Source organism: Coccomyxa subellipsoidea (genome assembly GCF_000258705.1).
Source record: "Coccomyxa subellipsoidea C-169, whole genome shotgun sequence".
Classification (NCBI taxonomy): Eukaryota; Viridiplantae; Chlorophyta; class Trebouxiophyceae; family Coccomyxaceae; genus Coccomyxa; species Coccomyxa subellipsoidea.
Genome location: NW_005178034.1, coordinates 29,494 through 51,441, shown reverse-complemented (window position 1 = coordinate 51,441; position 21,948 = coordinate 29,494). Strand labels below are relative to the sequence as shown.

At 52.0% G+C, this 21,948-nt stretch overlaps 4 protein-coding genes across 4 annotated transcripts; 1 reads left to right on the top strand and 3 right to left on the bottom strand.

The window, feature by feature from the left end:
- Nucleotides 1-6,077: 6,077 nt before the first annotated feature.
- On the top strand, nt 6,078-7,177 carry COCSUDRAFT_16209 (aquaporin-like protein; the record flags this gene model as incomplete). Its single annotated transcript, XM_005647020.1, has 5 exons — nt 6,078-6,144; nt 6,357-6,484; nt 6,587-6,754; nt 6,866-6,939; nt 7,105-7,177. Coding segments are annotated over 5 exons (510 nt in total), but the record flags the coding sequence as incomplete, so codon positions are not given.
- A 2,073-nt stretch (nt 7,178-9,250) lies between these two features.
- On the bottom strand, nt 9,251-11,470 carry COCSUDRAFT_16137 (hypothetical protein; the record flags this gene model as incomplete). The annotated part of the gene is made up of 7 exons (XM_005647019.1): nt 9,251-9,445; nt 9,728-9,865; nt 10,144-10,335; nt 10,653-10,688; nt 10,920-11,107; nt 11,255-11,285; nt 11,375-11,470. Coding segments are annotated over 7 exons (876 nt in total), but the record flags the coding sequence as incomplete, so codon positions are not given.
- Nucleotides 11,471-13,538: 2,068 nt separating this feature from the next.
- Nucleotides 13,539-16,096, bottom strand: COCSUDRAFT_6698 (hypothetical protein; the record flags this gene model as incomplete). The annotated part of the gene is made up of 6 exons (XM_005647018.1): nt 13,539-13,637; nt 13,834-13,965; nt 14,190-14,330; nt 14,693-14,779; nt 15,366-15,525; nt 15,930-16,096. Coding segments are annotated over 6 exons (786 nt in total), but the record flags the coding sequence as incomplete, so codon positions are not given.
- Nucleotides 16,097-20,891: 4,795 nt separating this feature from the next.
- Nucleotides 20,892-21,733, bottom strand: COCSUDRAFT_9431 (hypothetical protein; the record flags this gene model as incomplete). The annotated part of the gene is made up of 4 exons (XM_005647017.1): nt 20,892-20,961; nt 21,132-21,218; nt 21,325-21,427; nt 21,646-21,733. Coding segments are annotated over 4 exons (348 nt in total), but the record flags the coding sequence as incomplete, so codon positions are not given.
- Between the last annotated feature and the right edge of the window lie 215 nt (nt 21,734-21,948).

Below are 21,948 nucleotides of genomic sequence, written 5' to 3'. Positions count from 1 at the left end.
TAGTCCACTACACATTTAATTACTCGCAAGGTCTGAAGGACTGGGGATCTGCAGATGACCGATCCTGGCATCTTGCCTGGTGTCCGCATTAGCACTCGGACGCACTCTTAGTTTCCGTAATGATGTCTCGGAGTTGTGGGACAAGGCAAAGCAGATGGCGTTCCCGCTGTCCGTTGTCGTGGCCATTTGTGGGATTGCAATGTCGAAAGTGTTTATTTTTGGGCAGGAAGAGCCATTCTGTATATGCACATTTGATTGCCATTTCCTTGCATCTTCTTACGATCGATTAACTTCCAAGAGTCTAAGGGATCGAAAACATGCAGGCAGCAATGCTTCTTCGACCGAGGGTGGTGCCGACCGGCAATGCCGCTCACGCATGTATGCTCTTCAGCTCACTGTGCAATCAGTAATGAAACACGTTACAGATTGGAATTGTGGAGATCTATTACAACACACAATTGACGTGTACTTCAGTCAGAAAATCCATAAAGCTTGAGTCACAAAAGCAGAATATTGTTCCCGATCCCGCATACCCTCGGTAGCTTCGTGCGCATCGAAGAGTCCCTTTTATGGTCTGATTGCACAGCACAGTACTGCTTTTACAGTTTAGATTGTTGTGACTTTGGCTCAGACCTCAGAGGGTCAGCGAAGGGGGACTTTGCTTGTACGGACTCTTTGCTGATCGATGCTCGAAACTTACGCGCTTTGCTATGCGTGCAGCTACCCCTGCACAATTGCTCCCTTCAACACGATGCAGCTTCGTCAGCAGCAACCTGATCTCCCCTTCGACGTCACGGAGGGCCGCAAAGGTGGGGCGTGCACACATATCATCTGATATGTGTCCTCTGTCGAAACCTTTGACTTGGTCTCGTGGCCCCTGTTCACATCGAATATAGCCCTGCCGCACGAGTTATTTGCCTCAAATTTGCATGGTGAAGTGGCCTTGTCTGCATTGCAGGAGCGAAGCTTCACAGTTGTGACCAAGGCACTGCGCACAAAGGGTGGCCAGGCTCAGAAGACTTCCAGTGAGTTCTCGAACCCCTGCAGCGTTTCTTTTGCGCACCTTATTAACCTCCTTTGTTGTGCAACCTTCCTTCGGCATTTCCTTGTTGCTTGCCTTGAAAACTTACCATTTTCTGTGGTGCTGACGTGCAAATGCTGCATGCAGAGAACTCAACCTCCAAAATTTACTAATTCTTCTTTGATTGTCGGTGCAGAGAAGACAGATGGGGACCGCGTGCTGGAGCCAGTGGACAACTTAGTCAGCTCACCCAATGCTTACGGCGCCCTGGGCCTCATTTATGCACTGCTGGCTGTGCCCGCCGCCCTCTTCCCCCACACTGTGCGACCACCATGTCTTTTCCCTGTCACTCTGTTGTGATTCCGCGCAAGAATGCATGCATTCTGTGCCACAGAATGGAAGTCAGCCGGCGCTGTGAGATCTGCTTTCTTTTCATGCTCTTGCGCACAATATCATTGCACTCTTTGCCAATATTAGAGGCAGGGGGTGCTGTAGGATTTGGCATTTTCATGCATTCTCTTGCAGTAAGACATGGTCTTTGGCATGACACAATACAAAGCAACGTCCAGCAAACATGTGCTGTTCTGATTTTGATGTGTGATGAAGCTGAATCTGGTACTTGACACAGTGCGCTTGGTTCGGGTGCAGGCAGCAGACTTTCTGTTCGGTTCGGCTGCACAGCCGCACGACTTCTTGCACGAGCCGCTCTTTCGAATCCTGTCCTCCGGTCTGCTGACAGCTGGCATCACCTCCCTGGCTCTGAGGGTATGTTCGTCACTCTTCTGCATTGCAGAAATGTGCTTGGAGTGGGCAATTGTGCATAAGTGATGGGCCCCATCAGGAAGATACATCTGACGGGGCGTATGCAGCCCTTTCTGTGTGAACCTTTAGCTTGCTTTGTCTCACAAAAGGAGCTCTTCCTGTTGATAAGCTTGACTTCAATTCCTGCCATGAAACCTATCGCCCAACACAAAAAAATCTAGGCAAGGCCCTCCATCGGGGCGCGTAAGTCCTCTTTGGACCATCACATCAGGTATCTGCCCCTGGTTCTTGCACCATGACAAAGAACTACTGCATCAAATCAATAATTTTCATGCGCGCAGCTGGGCGCTCGCAGCGGAGACCTGGACAGCCGCACGAACAAGAGGCTTGAGATCGGACTCATCGTGTTTGCCACAATTAACACACTCCTGCAGACCACCACTGCTGCGCAGCCCAGCTCGGTGCTGTCATTCCCCGGCTTCTGGTCAACCGCCGCGCTCTTTGGGCTCACCATCGCAGCTGCATGGGGCGGGTGTGTTTACCTTTTTAACCCCTGATGGCCCCCTTCATCATCCTGTGATTTCTAGGTTTAGGGTGTTGTATTTAAAAGCTGGGAAGCTGAGTGGAATTGTCATATTATTCCATTTTAGATACGTATCGAATACTAGTGGACCACACATTTCTTGATCCTAGAGGCCTTCCTGCATGTGGCATTCATACTGCGATATTCCTATTTTGCGGTATTTTTCTGATATTGAGTAGAACGGTTGATGTTCTGTGCAAGGGCATTGCTTAGGTAGCAGATCATTGTCAGTAGGCGAACACTGCCACAATAAGCACAATGTATGCTGTTTTGTCAGTGCAACAGCAAAGAGTCCTATGAAGATGTCAACAACATAGTTTGTGCTCATCGCTGCCAAATGCTTTGCAGCAGCCTGGCGTACCTTGTCATAGATGGCAGCAGCACTGCTTGGTGCTTTGAATGCGGGTTGCAACGTGTCTTAAAACTTGATGAACTGTTGGCATGCGTGACAGGTACGGAAAGGCATCTGAGTACGGCTTGTCGCTGAAGCGCGCCGGCCCTCTGCCGGCCCTGAAGGTGCGCAACTACAGCCTTCTCACGTGATCTGAAGTCCTTGTTATGCTGCACACTTTTTCCAGCCCTGTCAGTTTGTCAGTACATGTGTCCAGTTCCTGGACAAACAATCTTGGTGTGTCCAGCTTTCTATGCTTCGTAAGTTGCTGGAGAAGCCATTGGGCTGGAAAGTGATATGTATAGGCCGGGGTCGACATGTGCCTGACAAAAGGTCCAGGGGGAACGTGCGCTGGCAGTAGTGATCTGTGTGGAGGGAAGGACAGTTGGCATGTTCCGAGTGGGCACTGACATGTGTGTAACCTCGCTTGCACAGAACTTCCAGGACGACACAGCGGAGCTGGGAGGCACGGTTCGGAGCCCCAACAGCATCAACAGCGTCCTCTACGCGCTGCTCACTGTCAGCTTCTTCGGTGCCGGCGTTGGATACCTCTACGCACCCACCAGCACCCTCGAGGTCGGTTTGTGTGTCACATCATATCTTTTGCGTCTCTCTTTGAGACTTGGTGCATGTTGACATGTTGAGAGCAGGGGTGGGAAAACCCATATTTTTGCTTTCTGTATGGTCGGTTGCCAATCAGCATTCCTAATCTTGTGCCTCAGTGCAACATCGTGATTGGAATTATTTGCTGCCATCTTTCACGTTCTCCCACATGTTTGCTTCAGTAGAGCTTGCCTATTTTGGCCCTCAAAACTACTGCTGCATACCTTTTCTGCCTTGACATCTGGATGGCTTGGCCGGCCCTATGTGCCAAATTGTATGCTGCGTCACTGTTTTTTCATATTTTTCTACAGCATGGGCTTGCCTAGTGCACCTTCAAACTGTTGCAGAGCATTTGAACAATGAGCAAGACTTTGAAGCGCCAGGAGCTTGGCAGGCCCTGCATGTGAACAATGAGTAAAAACTTGAAGCGCCAGGAGCTTGGCAGGTCCTGCATGTGAACAATCAGTAAGACTTTGAAGCGCCAGGAGCTTGGCAGGCCTATAAATCCATGGAGTTGGCATGTGCTGCAGGCTGTGTTCAGCAGGGCTCAGGGCCCCGAGTGCATCTTCCTGTGGCGCGCCATCGGAGCCGCCCTGGTGTCCATTGTGCCAACCGCAGCCTACAGCCTCAAGGTGAGTCACATTTTGCATGAGTCATCTATTAAGCCCTGCTTCACACGTTGTTGCAGTGGCTGGCATGCGCAATCTTGGCTTGCTCGGGAGCATCCAAAGAGCACAACTTTTTTTGTCTGACGTGACTGTTTACTTTCAAGCATCCCTGCTTTGCTTGTCGTGTAGTAGGTTGCCCCACTTAAAGGCAGTGATGTGAGGCCTCAGATTTTCAGAGGAAATACTAGTGAGGTCTGCACCAGCAATGCATGTGCCAGTTTGGACGTGTTGGGTTAGAAATGAGATCTGCCAGCTGTGGGACTTCTCAGCAGCATGAAATATTGTAAATCTGCTGCAGGAAGCCTCGGACGATGGCTCACTGGGCGACGCGCCCTTCAAGCTCCTGAACATTGGTCTGTCTGGTGCCGCGCTGGCGCACGTTCTGGTGCTTGCACCACTCCTGGGCAGTGACAATGCAGGTCCATTGCTGCCAGCGCTGCTCGGAGTTTGGGGTACCTCTTTGGTAGTGTCTGGCGTTAACCTGCTGAAGAGCTCAGAGGACTAAGCGGCCTGCTTATTATCTGATTGACAGGAAACAGCGGGATTTTTTCTTGCAAGATGGACGTTTCACAAGACTAGTGACCTTTTAATCGAGGTTATATACGGCGAATATATGGCGAAAGGATGCGTGTTGAGACTTGGCAAAAGGATGTATCGAGAAGATGCTTTCGTGAGATGTACATTTTGGTGAAAGAAGGATGCGAGAGGATGCTTGTACAATGCATGTTGAGTGGTCTGGTGCTGCTGTGCATTGATCCTGTGGTTTCTTGCGCGGGTTTGGCTGAAAGAGAAGATTAAACCAAAGTTCTGGCTCAGTGGAGTCCTCTATCCCGCTTGCATGTTGGGTCTGACAGTGCACCATTGTGCGTCATTCTTAACATTCAGAGCCCTGTAAATATGATATTGCCTTGGAAGGTGGACTCATTGGGTAGACCCACATGAGTTCTTGCAGCTGCTTACAAAATGGTTGCGCAACACTGAGCTGTCGGCTGTTCTATCTTCCTTTTGTAATCATCCTTGAGAAAAGTTTGATATCCTATCTACTTGGTGATAGTCATCGTGGGTCAACGGTACGGATGGCATCTGTACTCTTACCAGACTGGCAATGCCTGTACACATCATACCATGAGATAATGACACCAATGGTTCACGTTTAGGAAAGAAATCACTCATGCATCCCGGAGTGCATGGCCAAAATTCTACAACCCACGGTCTAGGGCTGATTGGATGTACTGACAATTTCCAAGATCTGAATAAAACACGTCATGGGCAACATTGTTGTCAGCGTCAAAACTGTAGGTCTTATATACCGTTCTCCGAAAGTGTTCTCATGAGACAAGATGACGACGGCCCTGCTGCGTGGCAAGCTTCCCCCACGATGACGAAGCTGCATCAATTCAACTCGATTGCACTACAGTTCATATCGGAAGCATCAAAGCTTCCATTGGGCCATAATTACATCCTTGTAGTGTAGAGAGCACTGAAGTTAACAACGATGAAGGCTCCATTCTCGAAGGCGACGAAACACTTTGAGCCATTGTGGGAACCGTTCTCGACATCACTTGCAAAGGTCCAACACCAACATTTTTTGATTTCCTAATATGAAATAATCATATGGATAACATTAATAGACTTCACGCATGGTAGCTATCAAAGAATCTCCCGAAGGCTCTCCACCGATTGCCTTGTCGCCTGAAGCCGATGGGCACTCTGCATTGTGCCCTGCAGGCGCTGTTCGCAGAATTCTTTAGTACTCTGTTCTTTGTGTTCTTGGCCACCTCGTCAGTAACTTCGGGATGTCGCACGGCCGATACAGCGGCAGCATCCGGGAACAGTGCGGATTTGACACAGGGTATGTCCTTTGGGGCGAGTCCTTTAAGCCCTGCGCACCTGCCTTACAGCTAGCTCAGGCGGCAGCGCAAGGTCTGGCCTTCAAGCAATAGGTATTCAAATACAATTCATACATGTGAGCAGATATTTTAGCTTTCTGATGACGGAGTTTGTTGCGCAGCTGTCCCCGGCTCCTGCTTCCTGGCGAGCACAAATCTGCTCAACATCGCCATGTCTTTCGGAGGGGCCATCGCTGTTCTCGTTTATGCAGCAGCGTCTTTCAGCGGTGAGCTAGTGTCAACAGAGCCGATTCCTTCTCCATGATGGCGGATGACGCAGGCTGTGACGATATGCAGCGAAAATAGCCTCATATCACCTCATCTGAGACTGAAGATGTCACTGAGCTTGGAATGTGTTAATTTTTTGTTGTGTGTAATCGTTCCATTCTCGCTTGTCACCTTCCCACAAAAGAGCACTAATAAAATGTGTGATTTACAGGTGGTCACCTCAACCCGGCTGTGTCAGTGGCATTTTGGCTGGCCGGCAAGATCTCAGCTCTGCGGGCTGTTCTTTACATTGTGTGTCAATGCCTGGGAGCCTGTGCTGGATCAGCACTGGTGCTCGCGGTGAGTTCCAGCACTCTAGAGCTTACCAACCAAAGTTGACTTGACTTTTCCATGGTGTCTCTAGTACTTGACTCCTTGTGCTCACTGGGTACTGCTGTGCAGATCGACCATAATGGGTTCAAAGCTGCGCTGGGAGCCAGCAACAGGCTGAACACCGGCATCAATCCAGCAAATGCTTGGGGAGCTGAGACAATTCTAACATGCGTGCTTGTCTTTGTTGTCTTTGCCGCAACAGACACTCAGCGCTCAGCGACGAGCGGTCATCTCTCGGTGAGAAAACTCAAACCAAAGGATTGTGTCCTTGCAAATGCTTCATTTGCTACCGTACTGATGCTATTTACTTCATCAATATTGCAAAGGTAATCCTGTGCATGCATGCAGGTGCTAGCCCCATTTTCAATCGGCCTTGCCGTCTTCCTAGCACACCTTGTCGCTGTGCCTATCGATGGATGCAGGTGGAAAGTAAATTGCATTTCATTTCAGTGTTTCAGGCTCGCCTTTTTTTGTTAGGTTGCATATGGGCAGAGCCAATCATGGTGTCCGATCCTTTTTCGTAAGGCATGAGTGACAACCCAAAACATGAGAAGAATACTGAGGGGTTGTGCATGTGTGTTTTGCAGCATCAATCCTGCCCGTTCGTTTGGGACTGCGGCCGTGGCTCATGAGTGGACACATCAATGGATTTTCTGGTGAGTGCAGAACTCCATTTCCGTCCTGCAACACTGACCACTGCAGGTCATTGAAGCCAAAAGCAGTATGAAGATGTCAACGAAACAGTATAGACAAGGGCAAGTGATGCTAGCAGAGTTGACAGCAATAAAAAGCTAATCGATGATTGTGATGACCAGGGTGGGGCCCATTGGCGGCGGAATTTTGGCTGCTGCAATTTATGGCATATTACAGGTCAAGAATGAGCGGGTGCGCTGCCTGCTCTTGAAGCTGTCACCACGTACAACCTACTTGAAGTGCAGCTCATCAGAGCTTGTCATTATCCTGGCTCTACCTCGTGCAGACACTACCTTGTTATATTAATCTGTCCTTCACGTGTGCAAAATATCTGGAAGGCATGATATTTTACCTGGTGGAGGGAGATAGCAGAGCACGTTCCCTGTGCGCAGGACGAGAAGCTGCAATCTGAGTTGGGAGAGCAGCCGACGCTGCGCATGCCAAAGTATGCTGGAGCCCAAGGGGTGTCAGTGAGGCAAGGAATTCCTGACCGGGCGCTAGCTGGCGCCGTCTAGAGAACTTGAAGCTTATTAGAGGCCTGCACTTCTGCGGCAGGTTGCTGGTAGTCATTGCACTGTGACAGTCTGCAAGACATGGGAGGCGGTGCAAGCCTCCTGCAAAGGGTGTCTTAAGCTTACGCAGAACAACTTGAAAGCTCATGGTCTACAGAGAAGCGTACTATTATTTTCTGGTGATTACAAATGAGAGTGCTGATCAAAGCTGTCTCAATTTGAGAAGACAATATAAGAGGAAGTGAGTAACTTCAATTCTTCCCCAAACACCATAATTGAACAGACGACGTGTGACTGACGTCCACACGAAATAACCTAATTGTGTGGCCAAAGATGTCTGCAACCGGGTAGCTCAGGGGAATACACTAATGCATTTCACTCCAATGCACTCTGGACTCGCTCTCTCTCTTTCTCTCCAGCATGTCAAGAAAAACGAAGTGGCTTTTTCGAACTGCATGTCACAAAAAAATTTAAACTCTGCGCCCCCTCACAATCTATAACAAATCATGCAAACTGTAGCGGCTTTTGCAGGCGCCGCCTGGCTGTGTGCTCCTGCACCCACTTCTTGATGTGGGCGGCTTCAAGCAGGCGTGCATTGATGACTGATGCAGGGTCATCAGGGTGGGAAAACATCAGGTCCAAATGATGCGCTCCCTCCTCGATGAAAACCGCCACAACGCTATTTGAAATATCCCTTGTTATGCCACCTGGCAGAGCACATGGATTTGGTAAAGAGACGATTGGCCCATTAGATAATCCTTTGTCCTTAAGTGGGCCAGATTGATGATTGAAAGCAACTTACGTATGTCTTGAACAGCAGGAAAGCAAATGAAAGAGGCTATCACCTATCCGCCAAGGGTCGTACTCTCCGTTTGAGAAAACGATATTTGAAGCTGTGGAGAAGTCAAAGCCTCCAAGGGAGATGACGGGCCAGTCTCCAGACCCGCTCACATTGTACTGCTCCATGCAGTCCTTCCTTATCTGCTCCTCATCATATTTCCCTGCCCGCCTCACAACCAACTCTGCTCTCCGGAGCGGCCACTCTCAATTGTTCCATATTTGCGGAGGAGATGATAGGAAAGTCAAGAGGACAAGAGTCCAGAAGTGCAGTGAGCAAAAATCCTTTACACTGCTCTCAAGATCACGCCATACTGCACCCACCCCTGTAGAGATGGCAATTTGCGAGAATCAGATCAGCACCCATCGGACCACCTGAAAGTCTCACAGCCGCACAACCGCCATGCAATAGTAGTACAATCTGAACCCTAAATCTGAAGTGTTGCGGTCGCATGCATCAGAACTGTGCGCGCCCTGTGTTTTCATAATGTCAGCTTACGTACAAGCAGGAGTTATCATATGTAATATTTAGCCTGGTCTCAGCATGACTGACCAAGTGTTACGAAGAAATTTCTGATGCAATGCTCCACAGGAAACCCAAAACCCTACGTAATGGAGTGCCCCTGACTCACTCTACATGCAAATTCAGGGGTTTCAGACTAGGTTTTCACTTTTAGGGTTTATGATTTCTTTATATACCTTGATCCCAGAACATGTCGGTGCGACCGGTGGCGGGGTAGAAAGGCAGCTCCTGGCCGGCCCGCTCGGTGCACCACTGGAACATCCACGTCGCCCCTGGGCCAGCCGGCCCCACCAGCTGTGTCGCATTGTAGCAGGGCGCGTCTCCTGTGGCGTTGTAGAGCAGCCCCACAGCCGCCGCCATGCCCTGTTGGCACGAGCAATGTCAGGCGTGGGTAGGGATGCTAACGTAAGAGATTCCCCCACTATGATTACCAGTATTCTTGAGACACTCAAGAGTGGACCTGAAGACATGACTGGCTGTGCGGGCGCCAAAGAAAGGAGATCCTTTTGTATGGCGCCCGGCTACCATGGCCAACACCGAGACACCTCCAGCCAAGGACCACACCAGTGGCAATGTACCGTATCATGACATACGCTGTGGAATGCAGGAAGAATAGCAGTGCAAAAAGGATAAAGTATCACGCACCTGAAGCAGGTCTTCCTTGCTGGGCTTTTCATCGGCGAGGTGATCGCATGCTGCGCGCATGGGCCAGGCTGGCAGAGCGCCTCCCATGTAGGTGCTGGGGTAGGGGTAGTTGCCCATGGCAAAGGAATCAAATGCACCCTGGTGCGAAGCACATAATTCAGGCCATGTCTTTAGTAATGTCATACACCCAACCGGAGCATCAAGGCCCAAGAGTAAAGGGCCTTGCGGCTGCATAAAGCCGGATTGTTTGAAGCCAGAGGTAAGAAAAGATAGTCTAGAATGCTTAAATGGGAGACAGCAAAACCAAGCAGGTATGCTGCCATAAAAGAAGCAACAGACGCCAGTAGTGAAGCTCCAGTAGTAAAATGCCAATAATAGAAGACAGTAGTGAAGCACAGGAGAGACACTGTGCGCACCTGGACCCAGTAAGCTACATTCTCCACATCCTTGCCGCTCTCTGGGGCCAGGCAGAGTCTAAAGACATCTGCCAGATGCTGCCAGAAGCTGGCGCGCTCCTTGTCTGCCAGCAGCTCCTGAAAGAAGCTGTGTACGTTCGCCCGGCAGTGCTTTGCTGCGCCCGCCTCTGGGCTGGCATCATAGGTGACCACCTGTGCCGCATAATTGCCTGTGAGTTTTCAGGCCCCTTGGGAGAGTCTAATTCTATTCCCTGACAGTGCTTATGCATGTCAACTCTCCAAGGGTTGGTGCACCTGTAGAGGCACTTCACATGCAGCGCAGACGCAAGCAGGTACCAAAAAAAACCATGTATAAAACATGCATGACGTCACAGACAAGTTCCCTTCAGAGGGACCATTTGAACTCTTTTCTTCAGAGTTTGTGATATCTGATATAATTAGTCCAGATAGTAGCATTTGCGCACCTCCCAGAAGTCGGAGGGGTTGAAGTCTGGGTTGTGCCGTGACACATACGCTCCCACCGGGGCAGAGCCGGCAATGGCCCCCTGTGCAGCAAGCTCATGACATTTGAGTCTGGAACACTGCATCTGCTAGCCCAGAAGGGGCAGCACACAGCTACAAGACCACTAGTCACCATGAAATCTTCATGTCCACTTGCAAACACTCCACCTCAAAGAAATGCCCAATTCAAATGGGCCTCAGATCCACTTCACAACGCAAAGCCCACATGCACAGGAAACTAAGGCTTTTTTAGACAGGTGAAAGGCAGGACGCACCTGCACTGCATTGGGGTATTTGGCGCGAAGCCATGCTGCCAGCATTCCGCCATAGCTGCCGCCAAATGCGATCACGGGGCTGTCGCGCGCGCCATGCTTCTCCTTAACATGGTAGATGAGCGTCGCGAAGTCTGCCAGCGCCTGCTCTATGGACAAGTAGGACGGGTCCCTGTCAAGACTGCTGGGGCCTGCAGTGCACCATGCAGAGGACATTGGCCAGATCAACTGGAAGCTACTCTCAAGCTGCATGCGCATGCGCATGCTAGTATGATGTGTGCACGCAAATTAAGAGCAAACCAAAGGAAGGCCATCTCATTACATTACAGGGGACGTACCCAGTGGCTGGCTGTCTCCATAATATCGATGCTGCAACAAGTCATACTTCCTCAGCTCCTCCACAACAGACATCACAGTTTGCAAGTGTACATGCATGACAAAGGATGCAAAGAGCGCACCTCAGCAAAGATAAGGAGGGCATTCATTTCTCTACCGAGCTCCCACATGAAACCAGTGAAGTTCACATAGACCTCCACAGCGTCCTCGTTCCCAGCTGCAACAGGGGATCTCAAGCTATGTAACGGTGGCTTACAAGGGGCACACAAGAAGCAACTTTCAAGAAAAATTCGACCACTTAATGCCGATCTAGACTGCTTTTATTTTATTGGGCCTCAATGACAGGCCTCAATGTTCTGTATCGTTGCTTAGTCAGACATGCCACAGCCCAATACTTGAAGGAGACACTCTCACCGTAAAAGAAGATGGGAGAAGCTTTCCGATCCTTCACATCAGTTTTACGGTATCCATCGTACATGTAATACTTTTGCGGCCATTTTGTTGCACCTTGCTGACTGAATGTGAAGTGATCTAACGTCTGGTTGAAGAAATGCTGACTACAATTGAAGACACTTGGTCTGTGATGGTCAAGCAGCGGCTTTATCCTATCATTTGAACGCCGAAAGGGAGCACTGCATTCACCAGGGATCGCAAACTCTGCAAGACATGCCGCAAAGATGGCCGTGATCGAGAGGAGTGCGGTTGTCTTTGCCATGATGGTCACTCTGGAAAACTTGACACATGAGATCCTAATACATTCAGTGTTTGCGGTGTTTAGAATTCGGCTTGGTAAGAGATGCTTCGGTCTGGTCTCTATTGGACATGACTTACTGCTGAGGTGTCGTCAACATGTACATGCATGCCAATTTGAGCAGGCAAGGCAGCAGCTAGAGCCTTGCACATGAGCATATTAAGACCAACATAAATAACCCCATTCATGGGCAAGCCTATGCGATTCATCACAAATAATTAAGGGATTCATTATCCCTGCCAGCGCGTGCTACAAGCGTTACGTTAATGAGAACGTTCTCTTGCAACTTGCTTGAAGCTGCGAGCAATTGCTGCTCAATGCAGGACTCCCATCACAACAGTTGGGATCAGCTTGGGGTCACGTTATTCCAACTGGATGTATCAATGCTTTTGAGTTCATCTCAGGGCTCAGGTTGCAGGCTCCCAGTCCACATTCTCATCGTCCTGGCTGGCTCCAGCTACAGCCTTGCTACGGCCCCCATCAGCCCCTTCACCTATCGGCTTGCTCGTTTCTGCACAGTGCAACACAATGCACGTCAGAATGAGCTTCACGCCCTCAACAATGCACAGGTGCACACTTTCAAAAGGTTCCTGATGACCTTTCAGGCTTGCATCAAGAGCATATGCAAAAGGAAAGCTTTGAAGCAGCAAATTCAGGAGGGCCAGCCAACATTCCCTCATGCCCAGGCATTGCAGAGGGAAACTCACCCTCTGCATTCTCGGAGTCGCTGCTGTCTGCCAGCTCAATGGGCTCTTCAGCTTCTGAGCCCTTTGATTTGCGCCCTCGGCCTTTGCCTCTGCCCCTGCCTCTGCCCTGTCTTCCTCCTGCTGTGGCACATTCCTCCCCCCGTCAACACTACGCAAACATGCCCAAAGACACATGCAATATCTCTCATGAGAATGAGGAAATGCATGCCAGAGATCTGAGCAGCAGCTCTACTAGATTCTCTTAGGAGTGGCAGCGGAGTGTCACCTGTTGCTCGGCCGCCGCGGCCCCGTCGGCCCCGGCCGCGCGCTGGCGGCTGCGTGCTGGGGTCAATCGCCTCAATGGCTGCCAGCAGCTCCTCGTCCGACTCAGATTTGTCCTCGCCAAAGACGCCTACCTGCTGTGCATCTGCCACAGCCCAGAAAGGTTGTTTACAAAACATCCTTTTTGGCAGCTTTTTTCTTTTTATTTTCAACATTAGCGTTCAGCTTTGGGGCAGAGCATTATTTCCCTTAACAACTTGTCGATCTTTTGGTCTCTGGCCTGAAGAGCACCACTTGCCGTGTCAGGAGAAGCACCCGGCTTAGCAGGTAACCTGGCTTGTTGATGACTGGATCGTTCAGCAATGTATTCGAGACCTCACGTGATGCACCAAACAATATTTTGCCATCTTGGGAAGCGGACGCAGCACTGCATCTTGGGGCAGCTGTAACGAGCACACCTGCTTGCGCAGGAGGCGCTTGTTTTCGGCCGCGCTTGCGCTTGGTTACAGGCTCGTCATCGGCGTCTGCCAGCAGCATGTGGGGGTTGGCCGTTTTGGAGATTCCTCTGACGGCCTTGGCCAGGCGCTTGCTCTTGATCTTGGCAAAGCGCTCGTTGAAGCTGAGGAAGTTGTCCATCGTCAGCTGCGCCTGCCGGGCATCGTACGCCTGCAATGAAACCATGCATCTGTTCAGATGAGAGGCAACTTTGACCATCTATAGCAACCTGCATGCATGCTTTGTTGAGCTGCAACTATAACTCAACCCGCGCCATCATGATGCCAGATTTCTCCAGATTCTATTGGACATCTCCCAGCAAGTTCTGTCAGAAGAGCAAAAAGCTGCAAGGTGAGGGTGTGCGGACCTTGAGGACGGGCTCCAGGATCTCGTCGACCTTGTCAGCGTTCCAGTTGAATTTTTCCTTGCAGAAGGCGCGCAACAGCTGCGCGTCCGGCCGCCCATGGGTGAAGCGCTCCTTCGAGTCGTCCACGCTCGCCTGCAGAGCACACATGCATTGAAACATCTGCTCCTTGCATCAACCATCCCAACCAATAAAGTCTTACAGCATGCAGTCCCCCAAACAGATGCATCCCATTCGCATGGTCAAGACATCGATATCCTTTTAGAAAGCAGAGCGCAAACGGCGCTTGAAGTGGCTTCTTCAAAGATGTGTAAGATGGCACAAGAGCAGTCAGGGTGAAGAGACTGTGTAAGGTTCACCTTGCGGTAGGCCTCAATCACACGGATATCGGGGAAGCTGGCGGGCAGCTCCCAGTTCTTGCGCACATTACGGTGCTTGCGCTTGTACTCCGCAATTTCCGGGTCGTCCCCCGCGTACGGATCTGGCGGATCTGCCTCCTGCTCCTCATCTGCACACGCCAGATGATATCATGCATGCCTGACTTTGCAATTCGATCTACACTGTTGCAGATTGTATGGCGCACATATTGAACTTAACTTAATCAAGGAGATCCCTTGCAAATATCAGGATACCAAGCCCAGATCTCTGTCCTTTACTCATGGCACAGCTTGGAATGTACACGCAGGAGTCCTTCGGCTCCGGTCAGCACCATCCCAGGGGAACTACCTTGAAAATAATTCAGGAAGACAGTGTTCTTCCTCTTCTGACAATCACTCTGGTATTTTGTGCAAAGAGGAGGAGTACCAGGCTCGTCACCAGGCTTGGGCTGCTTTTTGCGCTTGCGTTTGCGCTGTGGGCGCACAGCCGCCAGCAGCTCCGCCTCGTCCGGATTCATGACCCACTCCCGGAACTTGCGCAGGCCGTCCTCCTTCTGAAAAGCCTTCACCGTCTGCAAAGTACAGCAGGGCACATTTAGAAGCCATTCATCTGACAAGAAAGAGATAAGAGATAGCTAGAGTAGCAGATGGGCAGAAACCCTTGCATGCAGGGACAGCAGTCAAGAGCTTCAAAATGCATTCCAGTCCAGACCCCATTGCAAAAGAGTGAATGCTAACAGATCCGTCCCGGCCAGCCGCCGTGCATACTGGCCGCCGCACACTTCCCTGCATTGTTCCATGGCGTGACAGCCGCTTAAACTGAGCTGCTTTAGCAAGCCCTCATTAGGAGCGTCTACTGCGCCGTGATGACAATGCATGGATGGGTCCGCTGCGCAGCCTGCATGGCGGCAGGCCTGGGTCCATGGAGTCTGACATGCACAAGGCAATTCCAATATACACTATGACACTTGACTGCATGTATATACTCTGATCAGTAACACTCCTATTAAGGCCGGGAGATGTTTCCTTTGCGGATGCACTGCGTCCACACCACCAGGCAGCCGCTCCTCCCTGCTTGGCGCTGCACTGCCGTGCACGTCTTGCATGCTGTCATCTGTCATTCTCTGTGATTTTAGATTCAAAATTGAAAGATCACACCTCGATGGCGTTGACGATGCCGATGCCTGCAACTCCCTCGGTGTAGTCGGAGCCCAGCAACAGGGCGAGCGCGATGAGGCCGTCCTGGTCCAGGCCCAACTCGCGCTCCACGTCCTCCGTCCGGTACTCCTCCACATACTTGCGATTCTCAAATATGTGCCTGCGCAAAATAGGCAATTGGAAGGGGGAATACCTGACGGCGCCCCACGCTTTCACATGCAATGTCAGAGATAAGCCTGCGCGCGGAAAATGAGATGGGCGATCACAGGGGTGAATGCGTGACGATGCTCTAGAATTGGACACGCAAAGATGTGCCTGCCCGCATGATACGGGCAACCATAGGGATGCAGCCATAATGCCGCTCAGACATGCAAGCAGCAAATGCATGCCTCAACTTCTTCCCTTGGTGATTTTCAGAGTGCTTGTGCCACAGGTGCCTGCAACTGGCGATCCTTGAGGTAGTGCAATAAGCAGAAAGGAGTGTCTTCGGGGGCATGATTATCTACTGGTGCTCAAAATATTCGATTTCCCTCTGAGAAAACAAGCTCTTTTGAGGGTGCGCACCTGTAGACGTGCTTGGCGCCAAAGAGGAAGACGTCGTTGTCGTCGGTGACCACGCCGTCCACGAGGCCATTGGCGTCCAGCCATGCGCACTGGGCCTCAGCCTCGCTGGGAGCGATGATGTAGGGCAGCCCAAACAGCTGCAGCAGCTCCTGGCAGTCCCCGTACATGTCCGTGGTCGGGGCCTCGTTTGTGCCCGCCGTCCGCTTGTTGGCCGCCCGCAGCGTCTGCGGCCACAGCAGACATAGGATTTTAACGGCCATGCAACGTGAGCCCATGCAACATCCAATCAGCCTCGTTGGCTGGCAAATTTTGTAATGCATCTTGTAATGCTTTCTTTCTGTCTGAGCCACGCAACCTGCCAGCAGAGAGGATGCAAAGCAAGCATGGTTCCACAAACGGGCAAGTGAAGGATGACTCCCAACATGTGCCACAACTGCCGCACACAGTGTTATGGAGGGTATATTGGCCAGAAGGGATGCTTGCAGCAGATGTTGACGGCCAATTCGTGCGATATTTGAACAGGCTCTGAGGTGCTGTGCACCTTTGTCTCTTTCTCCAGTGCTGCGAGCTCCTCGTCCAAGTCGAACGCCGGCACCTCTGCCTCTGCCGCCTCTGCCGGGGCCGCCGGCGGAGGCGGTGGCGGCTGCAGCTGCAGCTGCGCAGCGTTCGCCGGCGGAGGGCCCTGCCATGGCCTGCCCTGGCCGGGATCCTCCCATAGGTCCCCCTGACCCCTGCACATACACCAGTACCCCTGAGAGTGACAAGAGAACAAGTGGAGCTCCTTACAGGAGTCTTTTATTTGAATTGCATGGCTGCATGCATCAACAGGAAGGCCAGCAGCACACTGCACGATTGTAAGGCATGATGCGCAGTGGATGTGCATGCCTGATGCACGCAACAGCCATTTTGGAATTTAGCAGGGAAGTCAAGATGCCAGATGCGCACCAGGGATCGTGGGCCCAGAGGTCTCTGCTGTACTGGACCGGTGACTCAGGGGCAGCCGCCTCCCCTTGCTCCCCCCTCAGCCGCTCGTCTTCCTCTGCTGCACGTGCCTGCGCCTCCTCGTCCGGTGCTGCCGATCCACGCTGTCCTGCCCTCTCCCCTCCCTCCCTTCCAGCTGCACTGGTGGGTGCACTGGCGCCGTTGACTTGTTCCTGTGGCTCTTTCTCTGCCGCAGCACTTGCCGCTGCAGCCGCTTCTCGACCGGCAACTGCTGCACCGCTCGGCCGCCTCGGCAGGGGCGGTTTCTGCCGCCCTGCTGCAGTCCTTGCAGGGGCCTGGGCTCCAGAGCTGGCTGCTGTCGTTTCAGCAGCAGATGGCCGGGGCAAAGTGGCAGGAGCTTCCCCAGAAGTGCCGCCGCTTTCCTCCTTTTTTAGGGGCGCGGCTGGAATGGCCTGGCGGCCGAGCAGCACGGGGATGAGCGGCATTTTGTCCTCGGGATCATTTTCCAAAACAGGCCGCCGCTCCCCAAACATCCCTGGCCTTGTTCCACCAACTTCTGCGGGAGCCGCCTGTGGCGCATGCGCTGCAGCTGATCGACTTGCTTGCGTCGCGACAGCAGCTGGCTTTGCGGCATCAATCGCTGCACTTCCAGACACCCCGACAGCTGATGGTGCAGAGCGGTGCCTATCTGTGCTGGGATGCTCAGTCCTGGGAGCTTCTGCCTTCTCCTCCTCCTCCTCATCATCAGAGATGACCACTTCGTCCTCCGCTGCCAGTAGAGCCTTTCTCAGCGCTGCTGCAGAGGCGCTGTCCCCAGCTGCTGGATCTACCTTTCTCCCGCCATTGCTGACATGCGCTTCAGTCCCATCATGCTCAACCTGCCCACTGCGTGATCCTCTCCTGCCCGTCTGCTTACAGCTCTGCCCACCATGAGCCGCCAGCTGGCCTGCTGAAATCTTACTCTCTTCGCCTTTCGCATTTCCATTCTGCCTTATTGAGCGTGGTGCATGCAATTGGCCGGCCTCTGCCAGTGCTGGAACAGATGTTGATACACCCGCCCCGCTGGCGTGAGGTTTGCCTTCTGAGCTCAGCACACTCGGCGGTGCGGCATTGCCGGGGCCTGCCAACCGCTCAGCCGAGACCTGGTTGATGCGGCTGTGGATTGCGCTGCTCTGCGGCTGATTACTGCGCGCTGCACTGGCTGTTGGCAGAGCTGATCCAGAGGGACCAGCCACGTCAGCTGCCTGAGCCTGCTCCCATACAAGCTCGCCCTCATTGTCACTGGCGTCGCCCAGCTTCACGTCCTCTGCTGCACCTGCATATTGTCGCAGCCAGTCAACCGACATGCCTTCCTTCTTAGAATGATCTCTGTGCCTCTGAGCTTCCTGCGCCACCACATTCGGCTCCTATTGCTTTAAGTGCAGGTGCTGCTGTTCCTCTCATATTAACCCATGAAGAGGCTATTGAACCCTCTTTATAGAGTGTTTGTGTATACAATCAAAGTATCACCAGCAGCGTCCAGGAGGCTGCGCCGGATTGCCTCTTGCACCAGCGCATCCTCTGTTTCAGGGTCCGCAGCGGCATTCTCATTGTCGCCATCTTCGCCGTCATCAAGCCCGCCCCAATCGGCGAGCTTGCGGCCGAAGCGGAAGCCCTGCGACAGGCTCCAGTACTTCTGCCGTTGCGCCTTGCGCTCTCGCCAGTCCGCCGGCCGCTTGCTCACGCTCTCCGTCACATCCTCCTGCAAAGCCATGCATGTGCCAAACTTCAAGCGCTGGAATTGACCCAGCTGGTATCACGCGTCTGCTTCTGAGACCAGGCACATGGGTTTGGATACATCCACTAGGCTGCGCATTCTTATATATTATCCCTGACATTGCATCCATAGACTCTGAAGCAATAATAGGGGCCAGGCTGCAGCCGCGGAAGACCAAATTTCCATGCAAAAGACGCGTCAATCCCCAGCAATGCAATCATCATGTCCCGCTATAAACACAAAGTCAATTGCTCGCACTTTTTCTGCTGATACCGGCTCGCCGGTGTCAGCGTTCTCCCATTCTTCCTCTGAAGAGGCATCCGGCTTTGGCTGCGGCGGGCTGCTGAACAGGAGATCAGCAATGTCCAGCCCGGCTGTGCTGGGAAGGTCCAGGCTGATCTCCACCCCACTGCTAGCAGCTGCTGCGCTGGCAGCTGGCGCTTGCGTGGAAACGACCGCACCTATTGCCGGCTCCTCTTTCTTCTTATCTTTCTGCATGTTGCACAAAACACGTGACCGTCAACACGGCAAGGTCACTGGAATGTTGTACCCTGAGTCAACCGATCCACAATTGACAGTAAGAGCTCATCTAACAAGATATTCAAATGGAAGTCTGCAGGTGATGGATAAGATAGAGATTCACCTGCAGGATGTACTCGCGGCCCTCATCTGCTGCAATGCGCCGGGCGACAGCGCCACCAGCAGCCGCACTCGCATTCAGCGCATCCTTCACACCTTCTATCTTCCGCCTGCATGCACATCCAGGCAGAGTCTGCCTCAGCCCCGATATCTTGTGTATCTCACTGATTGCCTGATGCGATCCAAATGCTGAGCAAGGGAGGGCAGTCTGCTTGCAGATTGTGGATGATGTGTAAAGAATTCACCGCACCTGAAAGCACTGGCCTTCAGGTATTCCTGCATCTGCAGCGTGGAGAAGCTGGTTGGCTGGTTTGCATGCCGAGCAAACCTCTCCCTGTTTTCGTAGATCTTGTTATCACGCATCTTTGTCAGCAGATCCAGCTGCATGCAATCAGCACAGCATTGTCATGCCAGCTTCTCGGTGCCATTTTTTGCCATGAACTTGTCCTCCAAGGGGCTGTTCAAGGGTGTCGTCTTGTAAGATAATACTTGACTTGTCAGAATGGCAGTGATGTTGCACTAATGTCATTACCTGCATGCTGGGCGGTAGAGTTGACATGACAACAGGGTCCAGCTCCATTCCCTCTGGCACGACAACTTCCTCATCTTCCCCTGCCTCATCATCTTCTTCCTCTCCTTCCTCTTCATCTTCCTGCACCATACAACTCCTGGTCAACCATCCGCAAGCCAAAATCTACTCCAAAAAATGGCCGGAACAATGAGGCTCTAAAACATCGAGCCGGGGTCCATGATGCAAGTTGTGGGAACCACTACACGACGAGAGCCCATGTGGGGGCAGCCACGTATGGGGTGAGGACCTTGCGGCTTCACAGGCGCCACTTGTTGTGGCTTGACTCGATATGTTCCCCGCACAATGAGTAACCCGCCAGCAATATGTGCACTTCCTGTTTGGGGCTGTGAGTATGGAGGGCTACCTTTATAGTGGGCAGATTGGATGTCATGGCCTCGACGGCTTGCAGCGCCAGCCTCCCCACAGCCTGCGCATCGCCTGCCTCCAGATGACTGGCCATGTCCTGCAGTATAAGACAGAATCCACAAATCAATTTCCAAATTTTAACTTGTAGAATTAAGCCTGCTCTGCTGGACCGCACGAGGACAGAAGGGGAGCTTGGCCCCTTTTTACTCAAAGGATGCTTGAACATTAAGCTGAGTGGAATGTTAAAATCACCTTTGCATAAGACCCCCTCTCCATCTCTGCAGCCAGCTGTTGGGCCAGGAGCGCATCGCCAGACGTGTCCGGAAGCTGACTGGGGCCTGCTTCCTCCTCTTGTGACCCGCTGGCTACAGAAGCTTGAATAAATTCACCACCTGCGGCCGCCTGTGACTCCGCAGGAGCAGCGTCCTTGACTGCGCCTTCCTGCGACTTGGCAAAGAAGCATCAGCTATAAGGATACTGTAGCTCAGGCCTACTTGGACAAGAGAGAATTAAAGCGATATGCTGACATGGCAATTGCACAATTTGCGACAGAGTTGCCCAAGTGGTAAGGCTAGTCACTGAGCCACAGCAGGTTGTGTATGATGCGATGATGACATAAGCTACCCTACAGTAATAATCATCCTTTGGGCATGATAAGAATCACCTGCAGGTCCATCTGCAGCGCATACTTCTTCAACTGTGCAAGCAGCAGCTTCTCTGCAGTCTTGCGCACTTTTGCGGTCTGCTGCTCCCTCCGCCTGCAGCAGCATAAACATCCAGCAGGATCTCATCATCGGTTTCTGCAGCACCCTGTCTCACTTCTTTTGAAGTGGTATCGGTCCCTCCAGTACCATACACTGAAGCAGGCACAGCTCCCTTATATTTTTACACTGCCACAGATACACCAAACTGTTGCTTGACAGCGGACCTGCGGCGAGCGATGGTGGTGCGGCGTTTGAGTGGGGGTGTGGCTCCGTCAAAAACAAAGATTGGCCTGACGCGGTGGAACAGCAGCCTGCAATGCAGAAGCACTTTTAGATGAGAGAGTCTGTCTGGACTACCTGTCCCTGTGTAATTTTATGCACTCCTTTGGCATGCAACACCTCAGTCATGGCTCCAACCTGCAGATGCGCCTCAAAAAGCCGACAAGATGGGCATTGCGCAGCATCTCGCCCTGTGCGTCGCGCATGGTCTGCATGAACTGGTAAATCCAAATTGACGCATCTGGATCAGCCACAGATACTTGATCAGTCCTTGATGCAGTCTGCAGAACCTTGGAAAATTACAGGAGGCCCAGTAAAACAGGAAAGGGCACGGAGTCATTCAGAAAATGATCGACGATGGTGCACAGACTTTTATCTCTTTCCCGATCAGATTTATGATCAGGACAGACACCGGCATCTTCACCTAGATGCCAGGATTTTCCGATCGAGTCTACTCACCCACGGCAAGACGCTTGTTGGTCAGCGCCTCTATGTTCACACGGCGACCAACAGGCTCTAGTAACACCCAAAGTCCCTGTACTCCCATGTCTGTTCTCTAATTTAGGTGCAGATCATTTTGTCAGTGACAAAGCACAGTCGGGCCGCAATACCCTAGAAGTTCGGGAATTGGAATTCACATCCCAGCATACTCGAAAAAAAATCAAAAGGTGAGAATGAACTAATTGGTATGATCAACATTGAGCTTCCCAAACTCTTGAAGCTTCCAATGCCCAGCGCCTCGGCATTTAAAGCTCTTGAGGG